The 22,517-nt window shown below is 39.0% G+C and overlaps 1 protein-coding gene across 1 annotated transcript in view; it reads right to left on the minus strand.

Moving 5' to 3' along the window:
* Positions 1-15,695, minus strand: part of LOC136765953 (connector enhancer of kinase suppressor of ras 3) — a 64,101-nt gene extending 48,406 nt beyond the window's left edge. The window contains exon 1 of the mRNA XM_066719635.1: positions 15,480-15,695. Coding sequence (XP_066575732.1) covers positions 15,480-15,531 — 52 coding nt within the window. The 5' untranslated portion in view covers positions 15,532-15,695. The remainder of the gene's footprint in view (positions 1-15,479) is intronic.
* Between the last annotated feature and the right edge of the window lie 6,822 nt (positions 15,696-22,517).

Raw genomic sequence — 22,517 nt, forward strand, 5'->3', positions numbered from 1 at the left:
AGGCCAACACACAGAGCTGGCACAGTCATCACCAGCAGTAGTCTACCTTCAAAAGCTTTTTCTCATACATAAAGCACTTCAGAATGGGCCAAGGACATGGTTCATTCCAGCGATTTGCCTTCTTCAAGAAAGTCAGAGCCTCCAATGGTATAAATCTCCTTTTGTAACATGATGAACAATATGAAAGCAGTTACAAAACCCTCGATTCTGCACGGTGGTGGAGTAAAATAGGACAAAGGTGCAGAAAGAAATGGGACCTCCACTGATTAATTCAAAGCATCTATTTTTATGGATTTGCGGTTTCTTTAATAGCCCGAGGGTTTGGGAATATTGATTTTGGCACCTATTGGCGTCACAGTGATCCAAGCCCGGCTCTGATGCTGAAGTCCGGTTTTCCACAGTGCAAGCCCTTGGGTGTTAACACTGGGTATCTAGTTACTGCTTAGACAAGCTGTATATGCTCGGAGGTCTGTAATGGCAATACACTGTAAAATATCACGTTTCCGATACTGGAGGAGAGAGCTAATCTGACAGCCGCAGAGTGTGAAGGGCAGCCAGTCCCAGAGTCCTGCTAATCACTGTAGAGAAACAAAGTCATCAGAAGACCCGAGACGCACCTGCAACTTTGGTCTTGGCGATTTCAATTTGGAGGACAAATTCAATGCACGCGTTTCACAAGGTTACAGTCCAAAATCTACTTACTTTTACACCCAATGTTTGGAAGGAGAAAAAAAAAAAAAAGTTACTTCCTAAACGATGAACCGGGAAATGTACTTTTACAATCTAAAGTGTTCCTCTTTCCCTCGCTGCAATCCTCAAGCCAGCTACTTTGAATGGCATTGTTGGGCTGGAGCCCATTTCTATTTTCATATAGTCCTGGTACACAAGTCATGCTAGCATTAGAGAGCTGTTCAAGCTACAAGAAAGGAAAATGAATTATGTTTCTAATGCAATAATACTCTGAGTGTTAGCACAGTATTTCCCCATTGAGTGATGACATCTTTCAACACACATTTAAGACCTGGTGGATAATACTTCAGAGCTTCTCAAATTACAGTGGAGTTGTTTTTTATCGTCACTGGCGCATCTCCTACTCTGCTATTTTCTTTCATTAGAGTGTCACCGCACGAGATCAAAATGAACCGCTTCAAGACAGCCTAATAAAGGACTTTGACACCAAATGAAAATGTGAGTGAAAAAATAAATAGAATTGCCCGGGAGTGCTGGAGCAGAATACTGCCAATTCTGACCAGTTTTGATTAAGAATGATTGTTTTTAAATTATAAAATATAATTTTAGAAATGGAAAAGAACCAACTGGCATTTCAAAGAACATACCACTGAATAGTAACACCTACAATCCTGGAGAGGATATACATACTCTGACTGCAGCCTCTGTATAAATACTGCATGTAGTTCAACATCTTCCATTTGTGAAAGGTCTTTTTGAGATATAGTTTCATGTTTTCTCTGCAGTCTATGGTGGTAAAATGATCATACACATAATTCTAACTTAACATCAAAACCTGATGCTCACTTTTACCAATTCAACCTCCACACAACTTTTGTTTAAGATAACTTGAGGACAGAAGAAGGTTGTTTTCTAATGGCTTTGCCAATTACCCAAGTTGACGCGAAGATTGCAAACGGCATCAATTCACATGAAGAGCACTTGGCCTTTCAACTTCGCCAAGAACAAACGCATAGCAGAGATCCTGGGAAGCACAGAAGGTCATTTGCTACAAACCTGCTCCCCTCTGCACTGCACAACCAGCTCTTGGAGTCTAATTGGAATCATTTTATGTCCAAGACTTCAAAACAACAAAGTGGGCAGATACCCATCCACTCCCACAGCCTTGAACTAATAGGGACTAATTCCTTCTTGCCCAGCGGGATCCAGTCAAACCTGGTTCTTACTGTCGGAGTCAATCACATACAATGACTTCTCCAGGCTTTACAAGTTTTACTCACATGGCTGCATCCTCCTAAATAAAAGACTTGGTAGGGAAAGTCATTTATAGTGAGAGCAATTACTTTAGGGTGTACTATAAACCATAAGGTTTTGGTTTATATTCTGTCACTTGATTGTGAATGGCAAGAGGAAAGTGACTTTTTAAAGTTTGTAAAACCTAAATCTAGCACCCCTGTGACAATGGCCTAGATGCCTTGTTCTCAACACAGACAAAAAAAAAGAATTAGAGAAATGGCAAGAACATGACAGTGCACTAAAGGTAGTGTGGAACAGTCATTTGCTTGACTGTGTAGCCTATATGCAAATTGTTTCACCTTGTAAACAAAACTACTACCAATATATTGGTAAAATTATATTGGTTTCCATTGCTACCACTGTTCCACAAATATGACACCATACTGAAAAGTGGAAGAAGACAGCAGAGAAGTCATGAAATCCCAGTGGTTCACAGACAACAGGAAGTGATTAACAATTCTGCACAGGTAAACATCACTTACATTTTCTATGTAGCACAGTGACATTTCTATAGATAAAAACGATCAGTAATCAGCTCTCTGGACTGGTGTCTGATCTTCAAGCCCTGTAATTAGGATGACTCCTCTGGGCAAGGAGGACCTGTCTGGTTTTCCCTGTGGCCTAATGCTGCAGTGCACAATACACTTCGATAAGGGTGGAGAATTGGACAACTGCCCATCAGATTTATTAATACGATGTGGGTGTCAAGACAAAAAGTGAAACTAATACACCCTTGTTTGGAATGGACAGCTGGGAAAGCAAAAGCAGTTCTCTAGGAGGACCTTTGCAAAGTTTGAAACAGCCAAGCAGGCATTTTCTTGGCTACACAAAACTTTAATACACTTCCCTCTCACAGAGGCTTTTCCATTTCCTGGCTCACATCCTTTGCATAAACTGAAACTGCAGACTACTTTTCGACTGAGCATGCTGAGGGGACTAGGAAAGAGAAAGCTATGTGTATTTTAAGTAATCCCACTCAGAATCACAAAGACATTCGTGACTTCTCTCAAGCTGACCATACAGGATGTAGACTTCTGTGCTGTTGCGTATACCTCTTACATCTCTCCTAAATCAAAATGCCAGATTTTTAAGTAGTCTTGTGACCAAAGACGGTGAGATTTAAACTTAGGCAGGCCTAGTTTCAGTTTTCTCAGATAAGCCTGAACATACTCAATGCCCAGCTACACACACGTGCTTACAATAGAGTTTTGGTGACCTCCACATCTGTTCAGACAGGATATTACCCAAGACCAACACTTGTAGATGAAAGTGTGGGGTTTAATTGTTTCTGATCTCAATCTGAACACTTCCCCCGGCAACCAGCATTACTGCACAGAACACAAATGAGGTTAAAGGCTAAGCTCAAAGGTTTAATTACATAGAAGTGAAAACCTCCTTTCACCTGAAGAAAAAAAAAAATATATATCCTCTTCCCAGCAGGGCCATTCATTCTGATCCCAAGCCATCTGCCCAATTCTCCTCTGGATGGACAGTGGGAAAGTCAGTTGCACAATAGGGTCGCCACTGTAACTCTCAATGGCTTTTATACTCACCAACCTGTAGGGATTTGAGGAATGCTCTTTGTTCACAGATTTCTATTGAAGGAATTCCAAGAGTGTAGAAATTAATCCTTTTGGACATGCTTTGAAAGCCTATAAAACGCCCGAACAGATGAACAGCTGACTGACAAAATAAACATGATAAAAATTTGACACTTCTTCAGTTTTGGAAGAGTTTGGCCATAACTTCAGCGGAACTGTGAAACTGATGTGAATTGTGTACAATCTTATTTTAGCTGAAGTAAAAGAACATTTTCCTTTTTAATTAATTAAACACCAACAAACATGACTACCCAAGCTTATCGACAGAGGCATTTACCTTTTGGAACATACAAACACAAATACGTTGAATTTTACTGGGATCCAATTTATACATATTAGATGTGAATATAATTGTGATTATAATTTAGCTCTGTAAAGAACTTTAGACTTGTGCTCTCCATGAATCGGCAGGTGCTCCTGAAAATAAACATGGATTAATTTTACAGCATCTACTTCTGAAAGCTACAGAAGCAAAGAGACTCCCTCCTTCATGAGGCAGGGCCACACGAACTGCAAACAGGCTGAGCTGTCCTCAGAACCCAGCCTACACAGGTCGCACAAGACAAGGAGCCTTTGGCAATTTTATCAAAAGCTGTATTCAACAAGAGCCAACACCATACCGACATGAGTCATCTTTGAGAATAACAAACATGCATAACAGTACACCTTTATAAGACTAGATGCTTATCCAGACAGAGTTGGGATTTGACAGAGCTGACTGTGGAAAGATGAGGATCTAGGTTCAAACAACACTATCTGTAGAAAAACAGGATACAAAACCCAAAGAATGGACTCAACAAGTCAAGTGCTCGTAGCGCTGTTTTTTTCCCAAACAGGGTTGGAGTCTACAGCAGACACCACCCCCCCTCACTACCATGAATGACTAAGTACAGGGACAACAATAATACATGTGCGTACTTAAACAAGACACACTAGGAGAATGATAGGAGAGTGTGAGATCATTCCTACAAGCAGCAAGCTGGACAGACCTGTCCCCTCATCTTCCCAACACAGGGCAGGCCCCTCCAGACAGCAAAATGTTCTCTGATGACTCCAGAGGGGATGGGCTGCCTGCAGATCCTGCGATACACACAGCTGGAGGCAAAGGAAACTTCCCTAACAGGTTCGGACGGCAATAGTTTGCATATCAGTAACTTCCTTGTTCTCAAAGGCTCGGCTTCAGATTGAAATGTTGTTTTGCTGCAGTCACCGAGTTCAGACATTCAGAGTTCAACAAGGGCCTCTGCGTTACGTCACTCAACCAATTATTACTCTTGCCATTAACGTATGCCCGTAAACACATACAGGGTCCATTCCCTGGAGACCCAGAGCTGATGGCCTATCGTATTTAGACAATATAATACAGAGCAGTTATTCACAGGGAAATTTCCCCTACTCAAGCAATAATTTGCCAAAGTTAGGGTACATTTTTGTACCCCTCCCATCTTTACAGACACACTCACACACCTATAAAATTCTCTTCCTCCTTCCTTTGAAGAGCATAGACACACAGCCTCCTCAGGAAATATGCATGCTAGGAATTGCGTCGATTGATAAAGAGGAAAAAAAAACACAATTGTAAAAACAGATGTGCTTTCACGCCTCCATCCCCTCAGGGTAACAAACTCAAAATAATAGTGATTCTTAATAAGGCTGATTCATCATGCAGATTGCATCCCATGACAAGTGAAACACCTATTCAGTATCACTTAGAGTGCAATGCGATGCACATAAAAAAATTTAAAAAAAAGGAAACCACAGCATCTGCAGGAAACTTGCAAAATGGTGACACCAGTTGGAAAGAGACATTAAAAGTGGATAGGGTGGGACGAGGTCACGAGGCCTGTATTTCCAAAACTAAAATAGTTTTCTGTAAATCACTGGAGCCACCCCTAACCACTGCAGAAAGGCAGATGCTGTATCGGGGTTGAGAGTATAGCAGTGCCCACCCACTCCTTCCAGAATTCAAACCCTGGTTTCCCAACCAGCAAGATCAGAGGACCCAGGCCAGTTCAATCTGATGGGGAACTCCAATAACAAACCACAACTCCCACCAAAGCATTACAAATAAGATCCCCTTAAAGGCAGGCGCGTGTGAGATTGCAACAAGATCGAATCAAGCGTCCTCTGTCAAGGCCAATTTAGCATTTTCTTTCTGGGTTTTGGACTTGCCAATCTTACAGAAGATAAGTGATCAGAGGAACCCTATCTTGCCACGTGTTTTAAACAAAAGAAGGTGTGGTAAATGTCTCCAAATATCTATTGATATTCACAGCCCTGTTAATGGCTACATCCAGAAAAGAAAATGAAAAAGCAAAGAGAAAAACAAAAAAAAAGACTTTCAGTGCAAATTAGCTCCACCTTTTCCCATCTTCAGAAGTAAAGTCTAGACACAAAGTATTGAAAACAATAACCCCAAAAATGCTGTGGTAACAAACAACAACTTGTGTAAACTAGTCTCGGTTCAGAAAACACTGTTTTACAGGAACACATTTCACAGTAGTTTTTAACACCAAACTTTTTGCCCCTGCATCAGCACTATGTTTAACCGCAATTAAATTCCCCTTTCCAATTAAAACTACTTTCAGAAAATTTGGTCATTAGACTTCATTAGAACTAAACAACTTTTTAGTAAGAGCCTTGGGGGGGGGGGGGTGAAATCAGACCATTCTTATGTGGAATAAGGTCTATATACTTGGTGTACTAGAATATGTCCCATATGCAGTTTCATTCCAAAGTGAATATGATATTTTTATTTTATTAATTTTTAAAGGCACACTGGGAGTCAATCTATGTTGGTCAATACAGTACACATAAAATGTAATTTCAGATGGACCACACCACCCTACTTTTAAAAGTGGGTCCATTATTTGTGAAGATTATTAGCCCCACCTTAACGAAATGAATTTAACTGCTGCCCTTTGGTGCTGGCAGATTAGAGAGGACAGACTCTGGTTCCTAAATCAAAGTTAAAATCAGGCTTAAGAAATCAGTGGTACCGATGCATTCACTGCCTCTTCTTGTTGCTCATTAATTTAATCCACTGGTGGGGATGCATATTCCCTCTCCCCCACGTTGAGAATTCAGTGTCATGTCAAGCAAAAAAAGGATTTCCGCATCAAAATCCCCACTGTGTGTCTGGCATCTCTTTTTAGCAAAAGTAAAACAAAACACTCGAGCCCCCTCCTCCCCCCCTATATGTGCCGAGAACCCACACACGCGATTGTTTACTCGCCAATTTGTATTTTCTGCGCTAAATCCAGCATTAAAATGTAAACCTCCCCCTTTGTGCTCCAAACTGGAGAGCGCACAATGGCAGTAGCTTCCCCATTCTGGCCTGGGCGGGGAGACAGGAGCCTGGCAAATACAAAATAAAAGTCATAGCAACCCCACACATCAAAAGGGGGCAAAACAAGAACCAGCATGAGGTGCTGGGAAATAGATTGATTACGGCCCAAATAGGCCGCAGGAAATGCAGAACTTTCCACTTCAAAACACAGTCAGAACTGCTGCTCTTGTTCTACACCAGCATGGCAGATATTTCAAGATAACCCAACTGCCCTGAAATTAAATCCCCTGAAGTTTTTAAATTTTTAACAAATAAGGCAGGTATGTGGCTCACAGAAAGTGCTGAAAAAGTGCTCATTATGCTTCTGATTACAGGGCAGAATGACATCCAATACCACTTTACCTCAAAAAGATTGCAAACACCTTTCATATTTTTCAAGTGTTGAAATCACCTTCAGATATACAATCTAGGTAAAAATGTTTCCCAGAAACTCTCAAGGTGCACTCTTTTCTAGCCTGAGTTTTTTGGGTTTTAAACTACATTTCATCCTCTAGACATCCGATAAAGCCACACTATTGTGATCGACAGCAGACACCTGGTAGTGCATGTCCCAGCACAGCATAAATCGAAACTCCACGGTGTGGCGGGTTTGGTGCTGAAATCACCTGCATTGTGCAAGCAAGCCTAGACAACTTCTTTCAAAGTCAAACAAAAACACTATATTTATTTACTTTTTTTTTTTTTTGCACAGCAGGTTTTGTTCTCGTGTCTACACCAATACAGTGTGCGCCTCAGACTCTCAGAGGATTTTCAGCTTCCCTGGGATTACAAATGTGCTTATCTTGATACAGCACTGGGGGAAGGTGGGGGGGGAGAGGGGTTAGGAGGGGAAAAAAAGGGAGAGGAAAAAAAAGGCAAATTCACCTTTCACCTCAAACAGTGGCTTCTTTTTTGGGGGACAGGGGGTGGAAATTGCAAGAATAAAATTGAATAGCCACTTTTTGGTGATGTCATTCCTTACTGGTGTAACCCGTCATTGCCTGAGAACCAATGCCATGTCTTTTCTTTGTCTGTGTGTAGGAAACACCCTCATTGTGTTTGCTTTTGCTAATACTGTACACACAGGTGGTTAGACGGTTTGGTTTTATTTAGATCCTGCATTTCCACATAAGCAAAACTGGGCCCAAAATCCCTGCTTTACCTGCTATAACAAAAATTTACATGAGAATAATGATTTACAGTATTATACAACACTAAGCCTAAGTAGAGGAAGGATATATACACATATTAGTGGCTGCACATTTATCATCAAGATGAAAGCTTAAGCAACTAAGCACATGGCTATAGGATGTTTATTTAATGCTTTTAAAGCTCCCTCGGTTTAGTTTTTCTTTGCAATGCGATCAGTTTACGGTACTCAGTTGCTGACCACTGGAGGACACTGTTATTGACTCTTAACCCCACTGTCCTCCCTAGACCTGACAGGGGAGTTATGCTTTTGGGTGTCCTGAAATTATAGAGGTGATGGTTCCTTTAAGATTAAGACTGGAAGATCTTGTCATAGGGTTATAAAAAAAGAAAGTGTGTAGGCTCTTAAAAAAAAATATTACATAAAAGTACAAAAAAAGGCATATGTATATGCAAAGTAATTTATAGAAAGATATTTGGTTTAAGTAACCTGCACACACTGTATAAAGTATGCTCCAAAATTATTGATATGTTCGGAGTCCCAAGATGCAGGGTCTAATAAAATAAGTGCTTTGGAGTGATAATAAATAACAGTACAAGCCACATTCCCGTTTGTACACTTTTAGGAGCACCACACTACAGTAAAATCCATATGATAATTGTACAGCATGCAAGAGGTACAGAAACCCTTGTGTGTGTGCCTGGCTGGGGAGGGACGTATTTCGCTGATGCTCCAGATGTTTTCTCTATCTCACTCAAACGCCCTCTCTTGAGTGGAGCATCACAACCAAAAACAGCTTCTCCACACAAGTCTTGTATAGCGTTTACAAAAAATGTTCAATGCCATAGGTCTGTTAAAGAAAAAGAAAAAAAAAGCCAATTCACAACTTCAGTGAACCTGCAAATGACCTACAGCAACATGCTGGGACTGGAATGGCCTTTGGAGGTGAAAATCAACATGCAATTTTTTAAAATGTTTTTTTATTTTATTGAAACTTATGAAAGGCTTTTTCCCCCCTTATAGAAAATATGTCTATTGAAAACAAAGGACAGACTGTGTAGGAGAATGCTGTCTTAGAAATATAGCCATTATGAACAAAGTCACTATAGAAGACCCTTGCAAACTGCACCTGCCAGGAGCAGAGAAGGAGCACAGACTTGTTCAGGCATGTTGAGAATTCAAGTTAAACTGGAATTAACTTAGCACTGTGCACCGCTACACACAAACACACTCCCTGCCAATTAATTTAATAAGAAACTACTATATAGCAAATTCATATATCTCTTCTTTTAAATAATGTTTTCAAAAGAAGCGGTTTGATATCAGTTAAGCCAGTGTCTTCAGATACTAGAGCAATTTGTTCTTGAGTGATAAGAGCAGATAGTTACAGGGAGTGAAGAGGCCTCAGAGGATGAATTTGGTGTCTTTTCTTCACACATGTAGCAGATACACACATAGAAACATAAATGCCACAAGCACTGAAAAGCGCAGTTTTGTAAATGCATCCAGCGAATGCAACGGAAAAATTTGCTTTTCACCAGACACAACAACACTGCAACACAACAAATCTTTTACTCTAAAATCACTTCTCACAACAGCAACCGGCGACCCATGTTTTTTCCTTTCTCTGGAAATGTTGGAAATGAGGGTGAAACACACAGGACACTGGGACCCTGCTTAAATCCTTCTATGGAAGAACTGTAACCTGTTCATTCTGAGCACTTTTGTGTTGTATATTGTATACACCTCATGTTATTTCACATTCTAATCCCTTTACACAATCTCCTGAATTCCACTATTTTAGCAAATTAGACAGTATGGTGAAATTTTGACACTTGCTCTCAAAAAGAGGCAGATTGTGCTCTTCCTAGATCTGAAGGTCTCCTCTGGCAACTTTCCAATTAAAAACAAAAAACAAAATAGTTGAATATGATAGATCAATGCTTAGTGGAAGGAATACTACAATTCAGGCACCGCTAATATGTAATTATCTATGTGATTTGAAAGGCATATTAATATTTGAATACAAACAAATTGTACTGGACCAACTGGCCACAGTGACAGCACGACCCCCACTCACCTTACCAAAAGAGGCTGTTTCAAAACAAATTCCTATGGTTTGACAGAAGCCCCTATAACAAGTAGGCTTTGGGAACACCAGACGACAACAACAAAACAATTGTTTCAAGTTACCAAACTTACAAGAAAAAACTTACTCCAAATTCACATTTTACTTATGCTTTAAGGAGTCTAACCTTTCTTTCATAAATATAGTTTTTTTCCACATTCATCATTTTTTATTAATAATCAATCATAATTATAATAAAAGACTTAGAGGTCTTATCCCTTGGCCACAGAATCTGCGATTCTGTTCACATGTTGAAGAAAACATTCGGTATGAATTTTGATTGAAAATATATCCTAAATGGCAAACCATACACTTAAAATAGACGCACTGTGGTATGCAACTCAAATGATTGACAAGATACCTTGGTCAGCACACAGTCAAGATCTACACAGTAATTTAAGATGTTGTGCACTCCAGTAGCTCAAAAGCCCATCGTAAATGACCTCACACTTCCATGAAATATCCCAGGGGGTCTTGAGCGTTTGTTTACACAGCGAGACACCAGCAGAAAAGTAGTTTTCCAGGATCGTGGCAGGTGCACAACCCATTAACCTTTGGCCGGAGAGGAGAGAAATGGTTCTCTTAGGTCTCACACGAGGGCTAATCTATCCCTAGCATTCCCTGTGGGTAAGACCCTTTAAAACTGTGGTTTGTGTGGTGAAACCATCTTTGGTCTCGGGACTATCACAATTAGTTACAAAAACACTGTTTAAATAACCTCAAGTGCACCCCCCAGACGTCTCCACACTGCCAGTTTGATCCGAACTGCCCTCACTACCTCTGTGGAGACAACCGGTTGACTGCCCTCTACCTTCCCTCTCTTAACGGGTGACATGGCTGCAGTCCATCCCCCGCCACGTGAATCAGTTTGGGATCCGATGCCAACAGCTATTATTCACCACTTGTTCTTTTCTGTGGAAACCAGCCATCGCATTGTTTTTCAGAACAAGTGAGTCAGTATCTTTTCTGAGGTTGTTTTCTTTTTTCTCTTTTTTTAAACATCATGGGAACTGGGGAACAACAACAATTTTGAGGTCAGAAATGCCTACAAGTGCTATTTGAAAATGGCAAGAGGGGAACCGCAGATCAAAAAGTACGGGAATTAAAACATCTATATAAATAAACACAGAGGAGGCAGACAGTTGAGAGCTGAAGTTACACAAGTAAGTAAAAATATAGTAGAACGCATATGGTCACCAACTCTTTTTGTAAGCTTAAGTTTACACTGTTTATTTCTTTTCATCCTCGCATTTAACTTCACATAACATCAAGCGAACAAGGCTCAGCTCAACTTGAAAGCGCAACGTGGATTTCCAGAATTTTTCCAACAGTACCTGACAACACCATGGTTGAAGGGATGCTTCTAAAATAATCCAGAAGCTTCTGTACCAACATGTAAAGTACATAAGCAATATATTAGGAGCCATGCAGAATCACACAAGAAGTCCAATAAAAAAATCCATACCCATGAACACTGAAATATGACGCTTCATATTTCAGTGTTCATGGGTATGGATATATTTTTATAGGACTTCTTGTGTGATTCTGCATGGCTCCTAATAAAGAGGAAGGACAGCTTGATTCACCTGCTACCAATTTAACAGTCCAGGATTATTCAGTTGACAAATCTTGCATTAAAAGAAATACTGGAATCTTCATGTGCAATAAGGGAGAAGGTCAAAGCATGGGTCTTAATCTGACAATACAGACCAAATCAATACTCATTTGTAGTTTATTTTGGGTGAAATGGGTTATAGTTTAGACAACGTATTTCTCAAATCAATATCCTATATAGTTTTTACAGTATTGCCAAAACAAAACACAACAACTATTGGTTAATATTGTGTTGCTCAACAACCAATAAACCCTGCATCTTCCAGAAGGGATAGAATTACAGCCGTTTCTTTTCACACTTCATTTGTCATTTCTTAATGTATTGAAATCATATCCGTCATTGACAGTAGCTCCTATCACCTTTGGTTAGACAATGACTATGGAGTCTAACAGTGCATCAGAGATCAGCTGTGTGGATACAGAGCCCATAGAAAACTACCCCCACCTCTTTAACACTATACCACACAAAGAAAAAGCCACAGTAACACCTCTGAATAAGATTCGGTTTTCTCCATTTCTTAATGGTCTGTAATGTTTTAGCTGCCTTGATTTTTTTTTTTTTTCGACCAATCAGTAAACTGTATAGGTTTTTCTGTTTATTGGGTTACTATTGTTGGTCCCAAAGTAGTTCAGATTAAGTTTACACAAACTAAAAAACACTTCTAACAAAGATACCAATCTGCCACAACTTTTGTGCAGTTTGTGAGATGACCATAGACAGAACTACATTTTTTTTTTTAATCTTTCTTTAGTGCATCTGAATTTTGAAAACCACAAGAAAAGGAAAATGTGGTGATTTGATTAAGTGTCTTTCAGCGTCTTTTCTTGAGACCACAGACCAAAGCAACAACAATATTCAACCAAAACAATAAAAAAACACCATTGTTATTTGCAGTCTAAACATGATATGCATTTTATTTCTTCCAGCTAAGATTGACTCTATGGATACCAAAAACTCACTTTTTTTTTTTTTTTTTTTTGTTAAATATAAAAGAGGCCTTACTTTGTGCCCAAAAAAAAACTGGGCAGCAGGACAAAACATTACTTAACTTTATTTTTTCAAGAGGGGAAGTTATACATGGGCATATTTTAAATATTTCAAGTCTTTTAGGAATGAAAAGTATGTGGCATGAAGTAGAAAATCAATTTTGGAGGGGGGAGGGGAGTATACTTTAAAACAGAAATAGCTAGTTTAACCAGAATGATAGTCGTGTGAATAAGAGATTAATAACATTTGCACCAAGCTGTTACAACATGTATTAATGAAAAGCAGACTTTTTGGGGGGAGTTTGTGAGGGAAGTGAAGTAAAACCTGTACACTGATGAGTGATTACATAATTAAACCACTTAAGAAACTGAGACTTTGTGAAAAGTTGCCTTTGGGGGGATAGAAGCTGAGAAGAACCCCAAAGAGAGGCAGTTAATGATCTGTTAATGCACGCTCCACTTTAATGAGGGAAACCAGGGGCATATGGTACTTTAAGCATGTGACACACTACCATGGGGGGTTGGGGGGTTACTCTTTTTTGCTATAGTGCCCCAGGACTAAACAGTTCCCAATTGTACTTTTAAAAGCATTCAGCAGCCAATTCAGATAACTCTGTTGTGAATTAACTGCTAAACTGTATGTCCATTTGCTTTAAATATATGCACATGTACATAATTAATAATGGTAATTTAATTTGCATTCTTGACTTGGTATATTGAGGACTTATGTGAAACCAACAACTGTAGTAAAAATATTTGATGGTTTTGAAGACAAATACAAATGATTGAGTCTGCAGGGGTAAAGGAGCAGTTGTCTATGCTTATGTTTGGCAGCACAGACTGCATTAAAATCTGTTCAATGGATTTTCAGCCTCGGGTCAGAGAGCTGGTCTCTGCTCTGTGTTAACAGCGTCACATTATACACTATGATCCTGTGTCTCGGATATGCTGACTGTTGATAGCCACAGAAGATAGATCATCAGGGGCTGTGTGTTCTATAGTACTAATCCTAGAGCCATACATACACTGAGTAAGCACTTTTTCTTGGAGGGAAAAAAGCAACTGTATCCCAATGAATCCCACTGTTTGACTGTTTTAACATCAACAATACATTGAAACTCTTTCACTGGCACCTACAGCAATTCATTCATAATCTGAAGTACACTATTTCCAAGTAACTGTAATATACTAGCAGTAAGAATCTGCAGATCTTGCAGTAAACATTTTTGGTTTCTTCCTATAGCTGCTGGCTGTATTTGTGTACATACATATGGGAATCCCAAAAATGTTTATAGAAAGATATGTTTGGTGCTTTCCATCCTCACTAAGAATATATACAGTACAGTATATGAAACACAAAAATAAACTATACAAAATAATGATCTTGGTTTGTAGACTGACTCCAACTGTAGTTCAGTGTTGAAACGTGAGAGGGGACTAACAGATTTAATTTATTTAAAGTACTTAATTCTACTCCTTATAAATTCATTACAACTTCCTATTACTGTACCTTTGAAGGTCAGTCAGTGCAGGTGACACAAACTATTTCAAAAATCCCAAAGGGAAGTAATTATAATGAATCATTTAAGGGGGTTTTCATACATGTCCCTTTATACTCCAATAGTTTATGATGGCTGCTTTAACAAACAGTTTATCAGATGTTAGATCATCACAGTAAAACCTAAACTCCCGGGTACATGCACACAGGGAAGCACCAGAGCAAAGCAGCAAGGGGCTTTTGAACAACTTATTGTCGAGAGAGAGAGAAAACACTCATCAACAAATCTGGAAATGTGTCGATTTTAAAGTAATAACTTTCTCTTTAAACAAGAAAGGATAATAAATAGCATGATCCCAAAGTAGCCTGGTCTGGTCAGGTTAGGTCTGTCAAAAGGAGTCGGAGAGTACGGGGTAAATGTCACACTCATTTAGGAGACATTACTTTTCATATGTTCCAGTTTTGGAGATTTAAAAAAATGCTACAAAAGGCATGACTAGTACATAGATCAAGACCAAAACATTTTCCGGTCAATCAAAGCCTCGATTAATCGTTTCAGACGTGGGCACCTTCTGCTGATCTTACTTTCCCACAGCAGCAACATTAGAAATACAACATCGTCATAATAATAATAATAATAATAATAATAATAATAGATATTGCTATGCCTAGTGCTGAACAGTGAAACTAAACGATATGAACATATGAAATATTCGTCGGATACTTGAAAATCGCCACCAATAAAGTTATTTCCTTAATCAAACTGAACCCCGGGAGTAATTCAAGTGCAGAAATGCTGACGGCTTCATTAGATTAAAAACTATTTCACATAAAGGGACGCGCTGTATGTTCAGCTGACAGCTCTGGTGGCGGAAGACCAGCAAAGACCTTCATCTCAAACTCAAAGTTGGCAACACGGTGACAACTTTACACAGCCGATGTGGAAACGCGTGTCAATGCGGCAAAACACGATCAAGCACAAGTCATTCAGCAGGGCGATCGGTGTACTTGTCAGTGTTGGAGGTTTAGACACTTAAATAGTGACTAAAACCAGCATCTGTGAAACTCCTGGCGCTGGGACACATGTCAGCGCAGCGGCCGTGCGGGTCTCAGCTGTCTCCGGCCACCGAGGTCACTGCGGCTGCGCGGAGCCCAAACACCCCCCAATAAAGTTCAGCAGCGCTTACCTTTCATCCACTCCACCACTTGCTGAGGGCTCCACTTCGTTATCGGGTCCATGGCTGTGTTTAGGGGTCTCCGGCGGGTGTGTGCGGGTGTGTGCGGGTCTGCTCACGCACGGTGTCCCATGGCCGGTGCGTCCCGTGCGCCCTGCTCGCGCTGCTCTGGCGCCGCGTGCCTCCTCGCGCTGGCTGCGGGCTGCGCAACTGCCCCCGGATCGGGTTGCGCCTTCAGCTGCTCCTGCCTCCGCTTAAAGGGGAGGAGGGTGTTTCCTTTGCATTTGCTTTTTTTTTTTAGGCGAAGATAATAATATATATATATATATTTTTTTTTTTTTTTGATTTGTCGGTTTTGCAAGTTCACAAATAATGCATATGGTGCGCAACAGAAACAAAGCGAAACAACTGGATACTTTCTAATGGTTTTACACACCTGGTTCCTTGCTTCCCGTTGACGGGAAGGCTTGCACGTTTTGTTTGTTTGCGTTTGCTTGTACACAACCGTTTGGGTCTCAATCAGCGCTCGCAGATTTCCGCAGATCTGCGCAGCTCCACCAATGGGATCGATGCAGATCTGAATCTGCAGTTCTGCGGGAATCTGCGCTGCAAGAACGCGAGCACACTATATGCCAGACAATTGTAGTGTAGCCATAAAACAGGGCGAAACGTGTGTGCATTTCTTCTTTGAAAACCCGTGTTTTGTGGTGGTTTTTGTTTCTCTAGCTTGGCTGCATCACAGATTGGACATTTTACCCAACCTCCTGCAAACGTCTATTTCAGTCGCTCTAGATATGCGTGTCAGATGCTTTTTATTTTTCACACGAAAGTAGATCACAACAATGGAAACGTTTGCAATGCGGACCAACTCGACGCTGTGTTTGCGGTAGTTTCTCTCAAATTGGACCTATTGCATTGTTACTCAATAGGGTCCCCTGTTGGCGAAATAGTTTTTAGCCAAGAAGGAAGTACTGTGGGACACAATATTAACTGTCACTCTAGACACTAATCATAATTGACAAACACAATTTATACCCTATTCAATTTGACTAACTTAAAAAAAAACATCCTTGACAAATGCATTTTATTTCTCTGGTGGAAACAGCATGTGTGCCATTATGAGATGTAATGTATTCCATAACATAAAGAAATAAGTCAAAGGTGGAAACTTTTGTTACCAAACCTCTTCAAGTATCGTGTTTCAATGAGCAGCTGCAGTGACGGGGCCAGAAAACACATTCTTTACATTTTCAATTAGCTCTGGAAAGAAAATCAAATCTTTACACACACATCATACATTTCTCCATTTAACACCCAAAGGACTTCGTGGCTTTTACTTACACTGAAGCCAAAACCGGGTGATTTGGTTCATTGTTTTAAGAACAGGCTGCAAGGCCTATTTTCGCTATCATCTTCTTTGCACATTGTAATGTAATGGTTTCGGCAAGTTAATTGTGAATAAATCTTTGTTTTTATACCCATTACCACTACAGATAATAGACTATGTTTAATCTGACCACAGAAATATGTGTAGTCATGTTTTGTATTCTGTCAGTAGGAGAGGTGTGACCAAATGTATACATCCATTCCAATATAAAGCGTTTTTTGTTAAAATGTATTTTAACTGAGTTACTATTCCTAGAAAAGTCGGATTTAATTGTTTGTTAACGAATGAAGCTACTGTGCTGCCACAAAGGTGATTAAAGATTCAGAGAACAAAGAGGAAACAAAAGCATGTGTTTGACATGTAAGTGTGAGAAGACCATTTGTCCCACAGGGGTTATAGGGAGATCTATCTGGTGAGCTGATAGAAAAATGGCAGAAGGCAGAGAGCAATACATGGAGAACTACAGATGGGGTTTCTTCTGTTTGTGGAACAATAAAGTGTTGAATTAACAGAAGCAAAAGAGAGGGGGATTTACACCAGATAGAGGTGGGAGAACAACCTGTAAAAAGAGATTGTAATATATAACCTCGCCAGAAATAGACCTTAGGAAACACCCTGGCAATTCCTGACAACAAATATCTGAATTTTGTGGCAAAAGCTATAGAAAGCATTTTACCTGACCAAACTGCTTGCTAACTGAACACACAAAAAACGTTTAATAAGAACTAACACCACAAAAGGCGTTGGCAAACAGAATTCTCTCAGCAATCTTTTGTACAAACAATTGTTTGCTAAAGCAGGGAACTAGAAGTTCTCGTTGTTTGCGGTTTAAATTCCAAAAGTAATGTAACCTTAGCACTTAAATCATGCATTCAAAAGCATTATCAAAAAGTAAAAGCCACTTAGAGGAAATAACTCAATTTTTCACACTCGTCTTGTGACACATTATGATAAAAAAGCCTACAAAAGCTATAGTGGTGCACTTTAGTCTTAAATCTGTTCATGAATCAAGCATGGCATTTATTGCGCCAGTAATCAGTTACTTCTGTGTTTTATGAAAGATTTCATTATATTTCAACACAGATATTCTAAGGAGTGAAGATTCAAGGGAGAAATGCATAGTATTCGCAGCGAGAATTACATTGTACATAAACCATAAGTCTAAGATGTGTGTGAAAATACTGAATTCTTGCTATTGTGTTCTTTAACTTCAGCTGCAACATTTTATAGACAGTAGACGTTTTATCCAATACAGGCTGAAGAGTGGAGCGATGTCATGAATTATCAATAACCAAAGCATGTACCAGTGACAGTATTGTACATAAAACAATTATTCATCTCAGTGTCTTTGTCCTGGGTGTTGTTTTTGAAGTGGCAGTAGTTAATGGAAGAAACCATTAAACAAATGTTCATTGTTTCACTGGAAAACAAAATGTAGCCACACACATTTGCATCCACAAATACTCAGTATGTTTAAAGACAAACATACACTCGGGTCATCAAAACTAATAAAGGAAGAGGGATGTCTCCCTTCTTAATTACAGTTTTCTTGCTATCGGTTTGAAGTTTTATTTGTTGATGGGGTGTTGCATTGTTTTACAGTTTTTCCCCAGATAATGTGCCAGTGAAATTTATATTTCTGTAACATTAGCTTACTTTGGCTTTGTTGTTCTTGTACTCAAGCCTTTCTTATTTTATCCCAATTACTTCCACTTTAAAATTAAATTAATTATATTTCTGTGCAAAATATATCTAATTAGGTATATTGTCACTAATTGGATGATAAATGTCAAACAGTTTTCCTACTATAAAATGTAAAATTGGCTCAGATACACCCTCATGGTTAAATAGTTTCTTCCACGACCAGCAGGAGGTTTGTCTATTACATGTCTAGGAAAATGCTAGTTACCACCACTGCCTGATTAATTAATAAAGAAGAAACTGCAAAATTAAATACACACCTGGTGCATCTCAAGCTGGGCACTTCCATTGATCACTTTCTATTATTGAACTTTGTCTTGAGTTTCTTGTTTTAATTCATCAGTGAACTTGTAGGCTAAAAGTTCATCAATAGGGCATGATATCATGTAGGCTATATTGTTCAAATACACATTCCTGTGTGAGAAAGTCAAAATATCCTGTTTATGAAGCTAAATTTAGAAGGAGTAGAACAACTGCAATACAATAATACATTAACCACCAGCACCTTTTTTTTCCAAAATAAGAATCAAACACCAGACTGTGTTTTTGTTTAGACATATCACACTATCACACATTGTATAAAGGCGTGCATCTATTCACCAACGGTTTTGCTAGAGGCTGTTTTGCCAGATGTATGTGTTTTTGCTGTAAGTTCCTCCTAAATATATATCAACCAACAAGGGGAAAGACTCATATCCTATGCTACGACGAGCTGTGTGCAAATTCAAATTTGGCTGCAATTATATTCCAGTAAAATTCACTTTATAAAATGCAGCAGGTCTCAATGCAGCCTTTTGTTGTTGTTTAAAAGCACTACATTGAAAGAACCCGGCTGCAGTGTTCATTTTGTAGCCTGAACTGGAGAAGAAAATAAGTAAATAGACATCTTTTAACGTATTGTTTCTGCAGCATCAATGAAAAATAACAATTAAGACTCATTTTGTTTGTATAAAAGACACACAGAGACATAATGGTTGGTTACCTTTGCTATATCTTCACGTTCAGCTTGGTTTGATTTTGGTCTTCAGTAGTTCTTAAAGCAAGACAAGGCTTCTGGACCTGAAGTTTTTGTGAAGTTTGTTTCAGGCTCACTGAAAACATGTACATGACTTTCTCCACAGGTATAAGGGTGTAAGAAAGGTCTGTGCATGCTGGAATTCATTACCAAACAGTTAGTACCCTACTTTGGTTGCCAGAACACTTTATGAACAAAACACAAGCTTTCCAACTATTATGTTTTACTGGGCAAACCTTACAAAGGTCCTTTCAAAGACAAAAATAAGTTTGGAAGTTGGCGATTAAATAGTTCAAATAAGATGGTAAGAAACAAGATGAAGTGGACTGTGAAAAACAGTAAATGTAAATATGGTTGGAAAGTTATAGGTTTACATCTATTATGCATTTTGTAAGTATAACTGTAATTAATCTTAGTAAAACTTAAAAGATGTAAATAAACGTGCATGTAGGAGATGAAACCAATTAGTCTGGGTTTCAAAAGAGAGCTCTACCAGGTTAAAGTCTTGCTCCCTCCATATGGTACCAAAACCTGTGTTAAAGGTCTTACTTGTTAAAAACCATATAAACAAAAACAATAAAAAGAACCCGTACCCCATACTACAGACAATTCAGCAAGAGACGCTAACAATTAAACATTTCACAACCCTCCCATCCCCCGCCCCCTACATACTGCGGACTATTTACAAGCAAAGACAACGACATCATAGATGCATCACTGATTCACAACCAACTATTTCACACAACACATTAAGCTACAGTATATAGAAAACTATATTATAGAATAATCATTTCATTAGTGCATTATATATATATACCCATACTATATACCCATTTACACACTCCTCATATAGTGAAGAGACAATGTATACACTGGACTGTTATTAGCAAGAAACAGAACTGAGAAACAGCAGGCTGCTGCAGACTGTAACAGTTACAGTTTGGCGATATCTAAAAACAGGTAAGGGTGGAAATACACACACAGGAGATAGAGAACAGACAACAATAAACTCTTTTCACAGATTGAGAGAGAGTTGTAAAAGCATCCCACCCTAGTTCCTTCCCTGTCCCCCGTCAAAAACAAAAAAGAAAACAATAAACCAACTACTTAAAATCTCTAAACATGGACTCTAAAATTTAACAAGCAGCTGTTTTGTTTTGTGTGTTATGATGTTTGATGTTAATGAGAGCACTTCAACATGAAACTAAGCCCTTAGCTGTGTATATTGTATGGCTAGTGCGATCTGGGGGCACATTTGTGGGAGGAGACCACCTCACAGTAAAAGGGTGGTCCTCTGATGTTCGTTGTGTATATTGTAAACCCACATGAATGGAATATCCCGCTATAAGCCAGAGCACGATTGCTTTGTTCTACTTTTCTCTAAATAGAAAATGCACTTCAGAAAGTGTGGCAAGAAGAGAAAAAGCAAGAGTAAACAGTCCGCAGCTCTCCAGACTGGAAGTCTAACGAAGGAAGGGAGAGACTTCAGCAATATAACTCACTTAGGAATCTTTATTGGAGATTAAGGCCAGCGATATCAGTAGGTCTTTGTCTCCTGGTAGTGTAGCAGTAATATAGAGTCCACAGGCAGAACAGTCAATTTTTCAGTTGGTGCACTTTAGAGTGTCTGTAATTAAATACACATCGATATGCGGAAGCTGAACAATGCACCTAATGTTTCCTGACATCCAGGGATGCTGGCCAAACTCAACAGGGGTTTTACACCAATTTGTGCTTTCTGACACTAAATTGTTTAAAACGTTAATGAACGTTAGTATACTCAAATAAAAGTGCATACAGTTCCCTTTAAAGGTGCTGTGTGTACATTCAGCTTTTTCAATCATTGTGCAGCTTCTGTATATCCTTTTTTTTAATAGTGTAGGTAATTCTGAATTAGTGTAAAACCCTTGATGAATACGGGCCACTATTTTATAATATATCAGTTCTGTATCTTATATAATTTATGAGACAGATGACTTTGAAAGTTCTCAAACTTTGTCATTCCACCAATGGACACTTCAAAATTCATATATAAACCATTCAAAACTATGAAAGGGAAATCTGAGTAAAACATAGATTATTGTCCTCATATATGAAGTACTACAATAATACAAGAGTATTACCCCTATAGCTGAAGTGCTCATATCTAATTACGCTGATTTTATATAACAACCCTATTAATATGCAAACTGAAGAATGAAGAAAAGACAGGTACAGGACAGTCAAAACATTTACCTGTGAACAAAAAATGTGATTGTGACCAAACATTTTCATTCGCACCAAAAAAAATGCCACATGGGAGGAAAAAGTGTCATCATTACATGTAATGCACAAGCAGAGTACAGGAGCAAGTGGGGGACTTAAAAAACATGTTGTGGTGGAAAAAAAGTGACAAACGGGACAATAAAAGTGTTGTGAGGGACATAAAGTGTTGTAGGGGACATCCAGTGCAGTCACATTATTGCATAGGTAGTTGTTGTTTTGGTGAAATGTTTGCAATGTATCATTATTTTTTAAAACAACTAACACAATTAATTGACAGCTGCTTTAAGTGGCGCTCATCTAGAGTGTTGCCATTTTTATTTTAGACGCATTTGATATTTAATGACCATGTTTATTTTATTTTCGCTGTGGTTACAAAGCAGCAGCCAAAGGGATTTATAATTCAGAAATGTGGAATGCTGCATTGCAAATATCAAATGAACCTTGAATATCAGACTTACTTTACAGAGTAAACCAATCAAATTAGATGATTTGAGATCACTTTTTCCCTCAGGTGAGGTATATGGAAGAACTTGACTCAAAAATGTATTCTTACTGTTACATTACATTATTTTAGAAGTAGGTATTTACTGGAATAATCTGGGTGCACTGCCTTGCTCAAGGGTACAGCAGCTGTGTCCCCCACCTGAGATTGAACCCATGATCCTTCACTTCAGAGTCCAGA

This window comes from Amia ocellicauda, chromosome 1, assembly GCF_036373705.1.
Source record: "Amia ocellicauda isolate fAmiCal2 chromosome 1, fAmiCal2.hap1, whole genome shotgun sequence".
Classification (NCBI taxonomy): domain Eukaryota; kingdom Metazoa; phylum Chordata; class Actinopteri; order Amiiformes; family Amiidae; genus Amia; species Amia ocellicauda.